This window comes from Saccopteryx leptura, chromosome 5, assembly GCF_036850995.1.
Source record: "Saccopteryx leptura isolate mSacLep1 chromosome 5, mSacLep1_pri_phased_curated, whole genome shotgun sequence".
In the NCBI taxonomy this organism is placed as follows: domain Eukaryota; kingdom Metazoa; phylum Chordata; class Mammalia; order Chiroptera; family Emballonuridae; genus Saccopteryx; species Saccopteryx leptura.
This window is the reverse complement of record NC_089507.1, coordinates 84584576-84601043: the sequence shown is the minus strand read 5'-3', so window position 1 is coordinate 84601043 and position 16468 is coordinate 84584576. Positions and strand designations below refer to the sequence as shown.

The 16468-nt window shown below is 36.4% G+C and overlaps 1 protein-coding gene across 2 annotated transcripts in view; it reads right to left on the bottom strand.

The window, feature by feature from the left end:
- Positions 1-16468, bottom strand: part of BANK1 (B cell scaffold protein with ankyrin repeats 1) — a 376917-nt gene that overhangs the window by 324161 nt on the left and 36288 nt on the right. For both annotated transcript variants that reach the window (XM_066384875.1, XM_066384876.1), the window contains exon 2: positions 9095-9493. In XM_066384875.1, the coding sequence (XP_066240972.1) occupies positions 9095-9493 (399 nt within the window). The remainder of the gene's footprint in view (positions 1-9094; positions 9494-16468) is intronic.

Genomic DNA, 16468 nt, shown 5'->3' with positions numbered 1-16468 from the left:
CCTTTGTAGGGACAAATAAAATCGACATTAATGTAAAAAAGATAAATGATCTTAGAAATAAGAAAGAGCACACAATTTTATATAGAGGAGATATAAAAATAAAGAAATGTTATAAACAATTGTATGTCAATAAATTTGAAAACAATTGAAATCAGCAAATTTCTAGAAGAATAAAACAATAAAAATGACTCAAGAATAAAACCTGAATGGTTTAAGCTCTTAAATATATTCAACTGAAACATTCAAAGAACAGTTTATTCACACTGAAAAAATAATCTGGAGTCCAACCTCACATTGCACACAGTATTAATTCCAGATAGATGTCATACTTTAATGAGAAAATTCAAAAGTGTCAAATTTTAGAAGATATATGTATGACCTATGAGAGACAAACACTTCTTAAGACAGGATATAAGAGTAGTTAACTAAAAAATATATTAATATAATGTAACTATATTAACAGCTTCCGTTCTGAAAATAATTAACTTTAGCCATATTTCCTAGTTCAGCAACCATTTCAAGATTAAATATTGCACATAGTTTTTATGTAATTTTAAATTTCTTTATTCTGGAACAAAAACTCATCCTTCCTTTTAGTTTCTTGACTTTAATATATTTTAAAAATACAAAATAAAATTATTTTGTGGAATCTAGTTTGTCTGATATCCCCTCATGATTAGATTAAGGTTGTGTATTTTTAGAAGGACTACCACAGTAAACCCTTCTATCATTAAAAAAGTGAAAAGCCAAACTTCACCAAAAAACATTTCTAAACTTGTACTTTGAAACACAACTTGTTGGCCCTGGCCAGTTGGCTTAGTGGTAAAGCATCAGCCTGGCATGTGGCTGTCCCAGGTTCGATTCCTGATCAGGGCACCCCTCCTCCTCCCCTTTCTCTTTCTCTTCACTTCCTGCAGCCATAGCTCAGTTGAGCACAGTGGCCAGGCACTAAGGATGGCTTCTTGGAGCTCTACCTCAGGTGCTAAAAATAGCTTGGTTGCAGTATGGCCCCAGATGGGCAGATCATCAGCTCCAGATGGGGGTTGCCAGAGGGATCCCAGTCTGAGTATATGCGGGAGTTTGTCTATGTCCCCTCCTCTCACTTGGAAAAGAAGAATTTGTCAGCTCTGTTATTTTCTGAATGTTTGGAATGTTGAAATATTTCAGAAAATAAAAGGTTATCAGCAGTACATTTTTAAAACATAGAGTAATAGAGAGAAGAAAAGGAATTGTTAAAAATTATTACAAAAAATGGAATGAGTCATAAGTAAAGAAAAACAAAAATTTAATAGAATTAGTGATGAAAATATATTTCAAGAAGAAAGGATCTGAGATGAGTTCACTGATAAAACAGCTTTGCAGTTGACTTAGAAAGATAGCTGGGGGATTTCAACTTAAAATATGGGAAAGGATATGCTAGATAATGAGGGCAGCATAAGAATTGCAGTTGGGGACCTGGCCGGTTGGCTCAGCGGTAGAGCGTCCGCCTGGCGTGCGGGGGACCCGGGTTCGATTCCCGGCCAGGGCACATAGGGGAAGCGCCCATTTGCTTCTCCACCCCCACCCCCTCCTTCCTCTCTGTCTCTCTCTTCCCCTCCCGCAGCCAAGGCTCCATTGGAGCAAGGATGGCCCGGGCGCTGGGGATGGCGCCTTGGCCTCTGCCCCAGGCGCTAGAGTGGCTCTGGTCGCGACAGGGCGACCCCCCAGAGGGGCAGAGCATCGCCCCCTGGTGGGCAGAGCGTCGCCCCTGGTGGGCGTGCCGGGTGGATCCCGGTCGGGCGCATGCAGGAGTCTGTCTGACTGTCTCTCCCCGTTTCTAGCTTCAGAAAAATACAAAAAAAAAAAAAAAAAAAAGAATCGCAGTTTGGAGGCAGATATGGTCGACTGCTTGTTTAGTGGGAAGTGATGCAATTATCCTAGGGTGCAGCATGTGTCTACACTATTGACAGAAACACCTATGCTGGAGCCATACCTTCAAGGAGCTGAAAGACTATGCAGAAATGACGGACTTCATCTGAAAATCTACAAGAGCCCTGGCTTGATAGCTCAGTTAGAATGTCATCCAGTATCGCACAGGTTGCCAGTTCAACTCCCGGTCATGGCACATACAAGAACGGCTCCATGTTCTAGTCTCTCTCCTTCTTTCGCCCTACCTTTCTCTCTAAAATCAATAAATAAAATTAGAAAAGGAAAAAAAAAAAGCCATGAGACCTCATTGATTACGTAACCAGAGCTATGACAGCAGTATACAGCTCAGATTGGAAGGAAAGAAAAAAAATACTTCTGCATAGTTTGTTTCTGTTGTATGATTGTTGGTTTCTTTGTTTTGTTTTTCCAATAATTCTAGTGTTACATTGCTATTCTACATTTTAACCTTCTTCTTTTATGCTTAATGAAGCTAAGAATTTTAAATCCTTGGTTTGATAATATAAGTACAAAATTAAAATACTAAAGTTATTTATGAAAGAATTAGCAGCTTTCCCATTATCATTACATCTAAAATTTTGATAAATAATACAATAAGCATGCAAAAATATAAAATATAAATATATTTTAATACAAATATATTTTCATTTATATAAAAACATAATAAAAATAAAGCTTAGAGACCACTGACTCAATTGCTGAGAGCAAACCAGAGTACCTGGAAGAGTACAAAGGCAAAGATATAAGAATAAAGAACATGGCCCTGGCCAGGTGGCTCAAAGGATCAAGTGTCCACCTGGCACACCAAGGTTGTTGGTTCAATCCCCACTCAGGGCATGTATGAGAAGCAATCAATGACTACTCAACTAAATGGAGCAACTAAGTGTAATGCTTCTCTCTCTCTTTCCTCAATCCCCACCCCCTCTTTCCCTTCCTTTCTCTCTCTCTCTCTATCTGCAGTCAATTAAAAAAATTTAAGAAAAAAAGAATAAACAACAAAGAGTAAGGGAAGAAAAAGACCCAAAAGATGTGTCCTGATCACAGAAACTGGTAACCTTTTTCTAAAGGAATCATGTTTATACAACAAAGTACACAATGATAACACTCAGAAATATTAGTTGTTTTCATATAAGTTTGAAATCAGACCATTCATATTACATATAAATAATGCTGCATGAAACATATACCTGTGGAAAAACTAGAAGCAGAAAATGAAGATACAAAAAATTAAAATAGAAAACAGAAAATGAAAGAAATATCATCAAAATTATTATACTATACACAGAAAGGCAGGAAACACATATAGAATTGTATTAATCTTAAACTGGGAATTAAGGAGATGGAAAATTTAACTTTCTTAATTCTTTAGAGGGAAATAAAACCCTCAAAATGAAAAACAAAAGAATCAGATTACACATGAATTACTGTATTTTTTAATCTTCATTAATGTATTAAACTTTTCTCTGGAACCTTAATTGATTATGAAATATCTTTTTTATTCATTAAGTTTTATGTTTTCTGATTATTTTCTCTTATGTGAATAAAGGGTGGGGCAAAAGTAGGCTTATAGATTTTTGTATAAAATATAACAAAATAATAAATTATAATATAAGAATAAACTGTGTTTTGCATACTCACAACTATAAGCTTACTTTTGCTCTACCCTGTATATTAGAACATTTGATTATTTCCATGACTATGTGGAAACTTCTATTATTCTCTTTTTCATATCTTGTTTCTAAATAAATTCCCCTTCTTTTTTATATAATTTCTCTATGGGCTAGAGGGGAAGTAGCAAAAGGATAGTAAAAACTGAATTCCACATTTTTCATTGTATTTCACCCATTTTTGGAGAAGTAAACTTTACAAATGCAACACAACTGGTAATATGAAACTAAAGTAATTTAGCAGACCACCTAAGCTGTTTATTAAAACATATTTATTACTGCATAGACTATATCAATTAGCACCGATTTTGTCAAGGGACTCAACCCCACATAAAAATTATTATGTGCGTGGTTTGCAAATTTCTGAAAGATTTGTACATTCTTGTTGCATTCTTGAAGATCAGACAAATTTATCATCTTTGAATGTATTTTTTCATGCACATTGTACTTTTCATTTGGTAGGGGCATCTAAATTACTCTAAGAAATCAGAGTCTAAAATTTGAATGTAAGCAGATGAGAGCTTACAATGTCTTCAAAATAATTCTCATTTTCCATAAGACATTAGCTTATTTTTATTCAAATATCAATAGAAAATTATTTGGAAAATATACTCAAATGCCACTGACATAACCACCAAATGGTATTCATCATAACACACACAAAAAAAAGTTTTTTTGTTAATATTTTTATATAACAGTGACAGTATAATTGAAGTGGCCAAAGCAACCTGAGTTTTTTAAGATATACAAGTGATGTGTGTAAAGAATCTTTCAAAATTTTGCCAAGTTATAACAAACTTCTGTCTCAGGGGAAAAAATAGCACACAATTACTTGCACTTCATGTGCTTTTATAGTAATTTTTCATGATTTCCAGTTGTAATTTTCCTTTTCAACCAAAAATAGATAAGTAAATAAAAAGCTTAATACTCTTGGGGAATACTAAAAATAAATAGATAAGTAAATAAGGCAACAAGAAACTTGAAGACTACTAGTTTCTAAATTTTACTAGACAATCAATATTTCCCCACTTTATTCCTGGAAAACATCCCAAAACATTAATAATGAGAAACAATTATATAAAAGTCCCATTTATTGAAAATAGAAAACAGTGATTCTTGACCTCCAGATCAATGGAATAGTTCCAAATCAGTGATGGTGAGCAAAAGGGTGTGCAGGAGAAAATAAGGAAAAGAAACCTCAAAGAATTAATCTTGAAACTATGGATTTCAAGAAGAGCTAACAGCTATCTTTCTCTGAAGGTAGAAGTCATGCAATTTTATATTGTACACATAAGGCAATAGTTTCATGTTGAAGCATCTGTATAAGCAGTTTGGTCCCCAAAGCAGAAAAAGTGGAGCTAGATGAGGAACTATGCAGAAAAGACATTCGCAAAAAGCAATCTATATCTGTGGAAACAGAGAAGTAAGGTATTTCATTGTGGGGGAGAAAAACAAACAGAACAAACTGCAGAGAACCCACATTGCCTATCTCCATTGGAAACTCCCCTCCAAAAAAACCTCAATTGTTCAGTGGTACAAAGGAAAAACTAGGCAACCACAGGATCTAAATAAAATACAAAAGAAAGAGAAAGAGAAAAAAGAAAACCAATGGTATTCCGGGAACATATACTAAAAACATGTTGCCATAAGAGAAGCAGAAAATTGTGAGCAACCATTTCACCATAAATTTTTTGTCTCACTCTTGCAAATTTCATTTACAAAATGAAATGTACTTTTTATTTTAAATACAAAATATGTTGCATATCATAATTTTTAAAAATGTAATAAACAGCAACCACTTCTTTGAAGCAATAATACAGCACAGAATGCAACGTTTTAAGGAGACATTAGCAAGACAAGGACAAAAGATGAATTGCAAACTTTCAATGCTCAACCAACAGTAAAAATACCATAAAAAGGAGGGGAGAATTAGAAATTATGCAGGGGAAAAGAGAATACTGAAAGCATAAGAAGATAGCAAAAACTAAAGTGGTAAATGCAAACTAACTATGGATATTAATAAAGAATCAAAAAATTAGAGAGCAGTTGTTGAGCGTATCAGAAATAAAATAAATCCAACCTGCATATAAAAGGAACTCCTGAATATCAAAGTCATCATAATAAGTTAGAGAAAATATTTAAAAATATAAAACAAGAAATTGTTTCTAAAATAAAAGAAGACTTGACTCTACATCTTGGGGAGAGGAGGGAACAAATACAAAAATAGTCATATCTCTGGGCAAAATAGTCCAGAACAGGCAGTGCTAAGATGACATTCATGTGAAGTCATTAAACTTAAAGTACACATGAAGAATCCTTTAGTGAACCAGGCAAATACGATCTCCCTAAATTCTACAGTGTAGAAGAAAGGAGAACATGGTACTCGGTCAAGCTGTACTTCATGTACAAGGCAAGAGACGAACGCTTCTGAACATGCAAGATTTCAGAAACATTGCTGCCAAGGGCCCTTCCTCAGGAATCTGTGACAGGTGACTATCCAACTGAGAGAAGATGAAAAACTCAGTAACAAACTTGCCATCAGTGTAAGGTCCTTTGGGAAGCAAATCCTCCTCCCAGTGGACTGTAGAGGCTTGCAAAGGATTGTAGTTCTTGACAGCTTGACTGCAACCTCATGAGATGCTCTGATTCAGAACCTCCCGGCTAAGCTGCTCTTAGATTCCCCAAATATAAAAATTGTGATAGAACCATTGCTTGTTGTTTTAAGTAGCTAAATTTAGGGTAACTTGTTACAACAGATAACTTAAAGAAGGCTTTGAAAGTATTGAATTTTAAGATGTTGGAACGCTGGAAAATAGAAAGAGGTTTTTTTAAGGAGAGTTGTTGATATGCTATGAGTCCCACCATCCCCACAGGGAAGACAGGGATATCACCATCTCTATGCATAGTGATAAGGGCTGCCAGCAAACTATTTGGAACTGATATCTGTTCTCTGGATTTATAGAACACCAAGAATCACTAGCCTCATGTTTGTAAATGATGAAAGCAAGAGCCTGCGACTACATTGCCACTCTGAGTGCAGGTTGGGGGTAGCTACACTGGGAATGGTTTATATGTGCGATTTGTCAGGGGAAAAGACAAATGAATGGTTTTACAGATGTATGTGGACCAGGTGAGAGAGAGGACCAACCAGGAGATATCTCAGAGAGACTTTAATCAAAAAATGGTGCCACAGGCCCTGGCCGGTTGGCTCAGCGGTAGAGTGTCGGCCTGGCGTGCGGGGGACCTGGGTTCAATTCCTGGCCAGGGCACATAGGAGAAACGCCCATTTGCTTCTCCACCCCCCCCCCCTTCCTCTCTGTCTCTCTCTTCCCCTCCCGCAGCCAAGGCTCCATTGGAGGAAAGATGGCCCGGGCGCTGGGGATGGCTCCTTGGCCTCTGCCCCAGGCGCTAGAGTGGCTCTGGTCGCGACAGGGCGACCCCCCCAGAGGGGCAGAGCATCGCCCCCTGGTGGGCAGAGCGTCGCCCCTGGTGGGCGTGCCGGGTGGATCCCGGTCGGGCGCATGCGGGAGTCTGTCTGACTGTCTCTCCCCGTTTCCAGTTTCAGAAAAATATTATACAAAACAACAACAAAAAAAAAAAAAAAAAAGAAAGAAAAAGAAAAAAAATGGTGCCACAGAAACCAACAGTAAGAATCTGTATAAGGTGGACCATCACAAATAGATACTTAGAGGAGAGGAGACACTCATGTCATTAAGGAACTGCAGGTAAAACATCCTCAGTGAATGAGGGGATCACCAAACAACCCAAAAATATGCTCCAAGAAAAAGAGCCAACACTTATTATCTGATGTGGCCACTGGAAACTAAGAGCACCACCTCTTCCCTGTTAGAGGGGAAATCATAGCTGGAACACTGGGAGTGAAAGGCATAATGCAGGTTGAGAAAATGAGAGAAGGAACTTACCACCCACCCCTTCCCCACCAAGCCTGACGCAGAAAAGAAAAGGGGAGGGAGAAGCTTTAACAAGAATAAGCATCAGAGTTTTGACTATTATATGGAACTGTAATTCATAATCAAGGAACTCTTACATCTTGCTCTTTAACACAAAAAATATATGATTGAAACTAAATTTACTTAAAATTAGTAAAAATAACAGTATTTCATGGCTTTCATAAATATAATTAAAACACAACAAAAACTCTGTAACTCTAACCCAGAATTTCAAACGTTGGACTGCCACTGAGTAGGAACAACAAACACTAGAGCAGATATTATCTTGTTATGTAAGAAATCAGCTTCCAGAACCAAACTGCTATATAGCATTGTAACATACCATTTTTTGTCCTATTAAGTATGATTTTTATAAATTGCCTTAAGAAATATATTTATAAGCACTGGCTGGTTAGTCAGTGGTTAGAGCGTCAGCCAGCATATGGATGTCCCAGGTTCAATTCCTGTCAGGGCACACAAGAAAAGTGACCATCTGCTTCTCTCCTCCTCCCTCTCCCTCTTCTTTTCCTCTTCTTCTCCCACAGCCAGTGGCTCCATTGGTTCAAGCATCACCCCAGTGCTGAGGATGGCTCAGTTGATCCGAGCACATCAGCCTGAGGTACTAAAAATAGCTCAGTTGATTCAAGCATCAGCCTTAGACAGGGGTAAATGGATGGAACCCAGTTGGGGCACATGTGGGAGTTTGTCTCACTATCTCCCCTCTTCTCATTTAATGTATAAATATTGATTGACTTATGACCTATACAACTTATGACCATTTGACTTTAAGACCACAATCACTAGCCACGACTGTTCTGCGTCTGGCAGCACAAGTGTTGCCCAGCTGGGCGTAGGACAGTGCGGACCAGCTTCCAGCAGCACTACCATCTCCATGTGCACCATTTCAACTGTTATCCCAGACTCAGTACAGCAATTTGTGCTTTGTGTCTTGGATATTTTTCATCAAACCCCTCCCAAGATGTGTACCAAGAGGAAATTGTCTTTGCAAATATTAAACCAGTTGCACTGGTAATGCAGGATTTTACTTAAACCTGACGAATGTAAAAATAAGAAACAAAATGGTGTAGAGATGATGCAAATGGCATAAAATGAACAAAGAAAATTATGATATATAACAATAATGAAAGAAAATTATGATAAAATATGACTTAAAGATTTTTATAACATCATTTCACAGTGCTGTATATATAGCCTACTCAACCTACGACCAAGTTGTGTTACAACCAGTCTGTAGGAACCAATCATGGTCGTAAGTCGAGCACTAGCTGTATATGTATATATATATATATATATATTTATAAACCATTTTAGAACAACTGATAAGCCTTTATTAGAATATGGCTAAAAATTAAGAACCTGCCTGCATTTTGAGAAAAGTGCAATGTATTGTTAAATAAATTTGCCTTCATTTTTTTCTTTTTTTATCAAAACATCATATATTAATTTTTAAAAGAAAATTTTATATTTTTTAATTATAAGAAATAAACAAAAAATAAAAACAAATAGATAAAAAAGATTCGTTAACACTACCTGTGAATATGATGCTCTCGATTACAGAGATGTAGTCTTCGGGCCCCTGCTCAGTTGAGATCTCCCATCTGCCTCCAGACATATTTAATAATTTGTAGAGCTGATCTGAACTCGTCACCCCACACAGCAGGGTAACCACACTCGCTTGTGAATGAAGTACCTTTTCCAGAAACTGACATTTCTTTGGAGTTAGGTCTTTAAGCAGGCTATTTGATAATATCAAAAGTTTGCATTTGTAAGAGTTTAAACTCAGCAATTCCAAATCCTGAAGACAGTAGTTCTCCAAGCAATATAACAGGATAGATTCCCTCTTTACAACATGTAAAAAAACTTCCTTCAAGTACAAAGCCCATTCTTCAGCATCTTCTTCATATATTATTATGATGTCTTTTGCATTTTCTGGAAAAAGAAAAAAAAAATATATTAATTTTCTTATATTTAAAATGCTGAAAGGAGGCTATATTGCTATTTCTCATAAAATTAAATGTACTCCTTAGGGAATGTATTAATTTGTTTATATATGAGACTAATCATATAATTCCTATCTTAATCATATGGGGTTAAACTAATCCTTCAGATGCAACACAGTTCATGCTTTGTGCTAGTCTATGCTGCACTCACTGTACAACTGTGAGTCAAGGATGATCAGCAGAGAGGAGGGAGAGGCCTGGTGGCAGAATGGAAGGAATATTCTGTGGGATAAGGGTGCTGGGCAACCAGGCACGGCTCTGCCAGGAACCATAATTTTACCTAGATTAGGTCATTTAACTCCTCTGAGCCATTGTTTCTTTTACTAAATGAAGGTTAAAAAAAAAAAAAGCCATACCTAATAAATCAGATTATTCTGAGAAGAAATGAAAGCCATTTATAATAGAGAACTTTAAAATCTTTCTTCCAGGCCAAGATGAGTACATAAAGACAGATTATAGAATTTTCATGCCCCGAAAACTCATTAAATAAAAATTAAAAAAAAGAAATTTCAGGACCTTGCCAGTTAGTTCAGTTGGCTAGAGCATCGTCCCACAACCTTGATCGACCCACGGTCAGGGTACACATGAGAATCAACCAGTGAATGCACAACTAAGTGAAACAACAAATGAATGCTTCCCCTTCCCTCTTCCCTCTCTTTCCCTTCCTCTCTTTGTCTCTTTAAAAATCAATTAATCAATCAATAATTAAGCCCTGGCTGGATAGCTTGGTTGGTTGGCTCATTGTTCTGAAGCGCAAATGTTGCCAGTTAGATCCCCTAATCAGGGCACAAGCAGGAACAGCTCAATGTTCCTGTCTCTCAGTGTCTCTCTCCCACTGCTCTCTAAAAATATAAAATTCCATAGCAAAATAATAATAATAATCAAACAGTACTGTCTCATATCATAAACTAAAAGAGTTGATTTTGATAAAAATAAATAGAAAGTTCTGGTGGGGAAATACTGGTCCTAAACCTGTCTCCCACCCTAGAACTAGTACTGATGAAAACACTAGAATTACACAAACTGCCAGGTTTTCTCTTGATTTAAACATATCTCTGAAAACAGATGCTTTCTCTTCACTCGTGGATTCCAACACAATGTCTAGCACAATTTCTTGAACACATATTTGACAGAATTTTTAAAATATATTTACATATACAGAATGAGAAAAAAACATCTGGCAGAAAACATACGGGAAGCAAGCACTAGTGCGTGAGCCATCAGTTGAGTTGTTATTCTCTACACAGTGTCTCACTCAGCCTGAATGCTAAGTGAATACTTGTTGAAAAAGCACAGACATAGCGTCACAATTCAGTATTTTTATGTTTGAGGAACAGTAGAGGAGGGGTTTCTTTATATTATACTAGCTAGAGTAACTGCTGTAGAGTTATGAAATAATTGCAGTAAAAATGAAATTATTGATATTTTAAATTAGGAAGTGCTTAAAATAAACTAGGATTCTTTATGTTTTACAGATGTTATTCACTTAATTCTCAAAGTTACACTATTAAAATCGTAATGTTCTCATTTTACAGATGGGAAAATGAAAGTGGTATTGGAATTAGGATTCTAATGCAGGCAGTCTGACCCAACAGTCTATACTCAACTTCTAATAGCAGAAGGCACAACAACATTATTTAAGATGCAAGTAGATTATTTGTAGTAATATGAGCTAGATCAGTCAATATTAAACAGCCTATTAATTAATCTCAAGTAAGCAAAGTGTGTAAAAGCTTAGTGCAAATCTGATTTCCTCTCAAGGGAAAAAGGGAAACAGACTATATGATATACTACAAGAGCAATTATCTATGAAGAATTTGACAGAACTTCTTTCTTGACTTTAAATTTTAAATCAATAAAATTAGAGACTAAGCTATTAAGGCATATTAAAGTACAGCATGAATATTCCCACATTTTATGGCTGGGTATCATAGTACTATAGAAAGACAACCATAGGAAATTAATTCTAGAGACAATCATAATTTACCTTTTAAAACTTCCCAGGAAAACCTGTCTTTCTCAATACTTTCTGGCTATTTTTCCCTATGTTGAAATTGAGTTTTCCTTTTCAATTTGTTTTGACTTATACTTAGTCAATGATTGCTGCTTGACAATTTTTAAAAATCTGAAGATTAGCATTAAATACCATCCCTTCCTTTTGTATAGATTAAGATATTTGGGTCTTTTAATCTTTAATTTTCTCAATTATATTTTTAACTTACTAAGACTTACTGGTACCAGGTATGTTGCTAAACATTTAACATGTATTGCTTCATTTACTATCCATAAAACTGCATGGACTTAGCTCTATTATTCTTCTTTTACTGATAATCACATTGAGCCTCAGTGAGGTTAGGTAATTTGTCAGGGCAATGGAGATAGTAACTGGTATTTCTACTGCCTTTGAATCTTTTTGTATGAAATTGCATTGAATCAAACTTCAAATGTTAATAAGAGGCCTTTTCATAGCCATGGTTTTCTTTTTCCTTATCCTAGAAAATACAGGCTGTCCTTGAGTAACATCTGAACTGTAGACCCAACAATACTGCTCTATGAAGTCTCAAGAGGAACCTACTGGCTTTGTGATGCAGTTCCCTTTATACACTCAAACTAAATCAAATGCAAATCATTAGTCTGCCCTATTTAAGGAGGGTTATTATCATTAAGGTTGGCCAATTTGAATAGGTTATGAAATAAAACAATAAATGATGAACCTAAAAGATAGAAATGCAAAATTTTCATTCCTGAAAAGCATCATTTTGCAATTAAGGTCTGCAAGTTAATTATTTAAAATGTAAATTTCCAATCTAACCACACAACAGCATTATACAATGATAGAAACAAAATTTGATATAAAGTGTTCTTTCAGATGTCATAATACCTTTTTTATTTATCTTGCAAAATATTAGAAATCCTTAAACTTGAAGGTAAATTATATTAATAATCGATATCAATAATTACTTTTGCACCAAGAATAGAATTTACTACATTTTGCCAAAAGAATGAAATGATCATACATAGAATTCCTTCTAACACACATATTTACAGTTTCAAATGGCAGATTTTCTTCTATTTGAATAAGATCCCATCTCTTTCCCATGTTTGATTATGCATAATGAAGAAAGATTGCATGATGCATCTATTCAATATTATGTTTTTTCTAAACAATATTATGTTTTTAACTGGTAACCAAAGTACAGAAAACAAACAAACAAACAGAGAATTACAAAGAAATGATTTGCATCCATAATAGACTCACTAGTGATTAACATGAACATTAATCTTGATATAATCCCATACAAGTATATCAGTACTCAGATTTATAGCAAGTGTAACCGAATTGGTTTTAAACTCTAAGTTTGTACTCTAGTATAACAGAGGAACCAAACTAGAAATTTTCCATAGGATGAGGTAGTCAAACACAGTGCATCTTCTATTTCTCCTCCAGAAAAGATGGTTAATTTTATTTATTTAAAATGCAAAAAGTACCAGGTGTTTTCTAAATATATCTGTGCTACATATTCCTGGACTACATATTCCTGGACTACCAGCTACATCTTGACAGTCAGTTGTTTAAGCTCACTAACCGCTTCCAATCTCTGCTTTGCTCCTTGAGGAGTTTCTTGAGCTGAGGGAGCTGCCTCAGTCTACGTGCCTGGCTGGCAGCTCAGGAGTGCTGAGGTTTTGGAGGGCTGGAGCGCAACCTTTAGACAATGTGGATTCATAGAGATGTGTAAATTATTCAGCTTCACCATCATCGCTGGAACAATTCTGAAGTTCGTTCTACAGAGTAAGGAGAGGGTTTCCAGTGCTATTTGTAAGGTCGGTGGATAGAGGGATAGTCATGTGGGGAACTCAGACCCGCCCACTTTGGCTAGGACCGCCCACAATCAAGCCCGCCAAAGGAAGCTTCCCAGGAACCATTTGGAAAGAAGTGATCGTCTGCCAGCCAGTGAAATTTCACCACGTCATAGTAGCTCCACTTCCCTAGTGGGACCCTTTAAATATCTCCCACGCGGTTTAATCCGTGCAACTTCCCTGACCTCCATCTTTCACCTCCATCTCTCTCTTTCTTTCCTCGGGGCCAGGGAACCTTGCCGGGTGGGGTGTGCGCTCTGTACTCAATAAAGCCGTTTACTTATTCCACACTTTGCAGCTCCGGCCCTCTTCCTTCCTTCTCGGTGGGGAAAAATACCTTACACTATTGAATTATAATTGCTCATCACATTATTCTGCTTATTAATATACACATTATTGGTTTTTCTCTCTTGTCTCACATTTCTCATTTTCTCACTAGTACTTCATGGGCTTATCCTCTAAATAAACTACCTGCATTTGTGTCCATTTCTCAGTCTTCTTCAAGGGAAATCTCTATACACATATATGTTAATGAACCTAGTACTTCCTCTCAAATACAGGAAAATACCAACACATTTTAAGATTATGCTTTTCAGCTACTATGAAAAACGACCAATAAAAATATGTTTATATATGTGTAAAATTTTCCCCTTCCTTCTTCTGTTTAAGATGCAAACTAAGGCTTTTATGCTTCACAAAACAACCTGGGAGAAGAATTCTTTTTCTTTTTTTAAAAAAAGCTTAGTGTTAATTTTCACAGGATTCTTTAGCTAAGACCTCCTACTCTTCACATATATGCTGAAAATGTTCATCTACCATCTCTATCACTTTTTATCATTAGTACCAATTGTTAATAGTTCATTTAAAATTATAACCACAAAATATCCTAGATCTGTATGGAGGTTTTAAAATGTTTCAAACTTACTTAGTTCAAGTTTGTGAAATTCTATTTCTACAATGTCCACCTCCTTTTCCAGCTTGTATTGCCATTACTCTATGGATTATTAAATCTAAGACAACATTGACCATAGGATAGGCCATTCTTATAAGAATCCTGTCATCAAATAAACTGTAATAAACTACAAATTTTAAGATAAATTTCGATTTCAGAAAATTTGACTAGGCTAAAACGAAAAGAAAAAAAAAATTGCCACTCTGGCCAGATACCAGTTAGTTAGAGCACTGTCCCAAAGTGCAGAGATTGCTGGTTCGATCCCTGGTTGGGGCACATACAGGAACAGATCTTCTCTCTCTCTCTCTCTCTTTCTCTCTGTTTCCCTTCCTCTCTCTAAAAGTCAATAAAATAAACACTTTAAAACAAAACAAAACAAAAAAAAACAGTGTCAGCCTGACCTGTGGTGGTGCAGTAGATAAAGCGTCGACCCGGAATGCTGAGGTTGCCGGTTCAAAACCCTGGGCTTGCCTGGTCAAGGCACATATGGGAGTTGAAGCTTCCTGCTCCTTCCCTTCCTTCTCTCTCTCTCTCTCTTTCTCTCTCTCTCTTTCTCTCTCTCTCTCTCCCCTCTAAAAAAATGAATAAATAAATAAAAATAATTTTAAAAAAACAGTGTCAGAATCAATTAAATATGGTGGTAATATTATATCACACAGTCTCTTAAGGACTTCTCATTTCTTCAATTCATACTCAAGAATGTTTTTTTTATTACCTAAATATTTTCTGTGATCTCTCCAGATTGAGTTCTCCCCTACAGATTACATTACCCAGGCTCCCACGCCCACTCCAATAGAAAGCTCTATCAGAACATCAGAAGGTGAGAGAAAGAGACCATAGGGTCATTGGCCTTCTCACTCACTCCCCCATTTCTAGTTTTGCAATGGCTGCTTTTTTTCGTGGACCTTCTGTGGCATTTTTTCCCCATGGTTCCAGTTCATGCAGCCCTAGCAACCATGATCATTCCCTCTTTCCGCTCAAAGCAGTAAAGGAATCCTGCTGTTAGCCTTTAGAGGCTTCACTATCCCTCTTTAGGTCCTTTAGCCCTGGGCATCTTAATAAATAATGCTCTTATTAAATTTTTTTCAGTTAAAATCCTTGATGGTGGCATCTGTTTCCTGCCAGGATCCTAATAAATACATGTACTAAAGTGGCCACAAGATACAGATCCTATAAGGTGATTTTGGAATTGTATTTTTCTCATAATTGTGTAGAACACAAGCAACCCCTTGCCAAAGGGTAATGGCACACTGGCAATTTATGGCATGCAGAAGCACCATAGTGGCTCAACTTAGTACCAGTGATTATATGGATGGACTGTTAATGGAAGAGAAAGATTTAGGAGATCAAGTATCTATGAACTATAATGACTACAGTGGCAATAGGGGTTACAAGGATGGAGGGGAAGATCACGGCTTCTCTGACTGTTCCGGTGAGCACGCACATGCACAAAGACAGTTAGCACTCCAGTAGCAGGCAAATCCTTCCAAGATTCTTAAACTAATGTAAAACGACTGGTTAGAAAGTGTGGAATCATAGGACTTTAGAGAAATGATCAGGGCAGAGATGAGGTTGAAAGTTTTAAGTGCCCAAATGTCCTGGGCTCTTTCTTCACTGGCGGAACCTGCATTCCCTTTTAAAACAAACAAAATAAAAAATAAAAAGTTTCCCAAAATTTCACTTGAAGCAATTGCCTTACAAGTGATCTCACTTTTCTCATTATCTATGCCAACACCCCTCATTGATTGCTTCTAAGATCAATACCAAGAGTTAGACCCCATACGTAAAAGAAATATTTAAGAGAAACTACTATATTTCATACACAAAAATTATTACAGGCTATTTGGATTTTAAGAGTTATTAGATCAAGACAGACAAAACAGAAAATTGAATATGACTAAACTTATCAATATAGTTATATTCATAGAAGGTTCAGAATTTGATGTTATTTAAGTATCTGGGATGTCATTACAGCCTACCAGAATGGTTTATTAAAGTTTGGAGTATGTGGTGGCCTGAGGCCAATGTTACTACAAAGTCAATACCTGCCTACCATAATGGAGGAAATGGGTCCTCAGGTAAACTTTTTCTGTA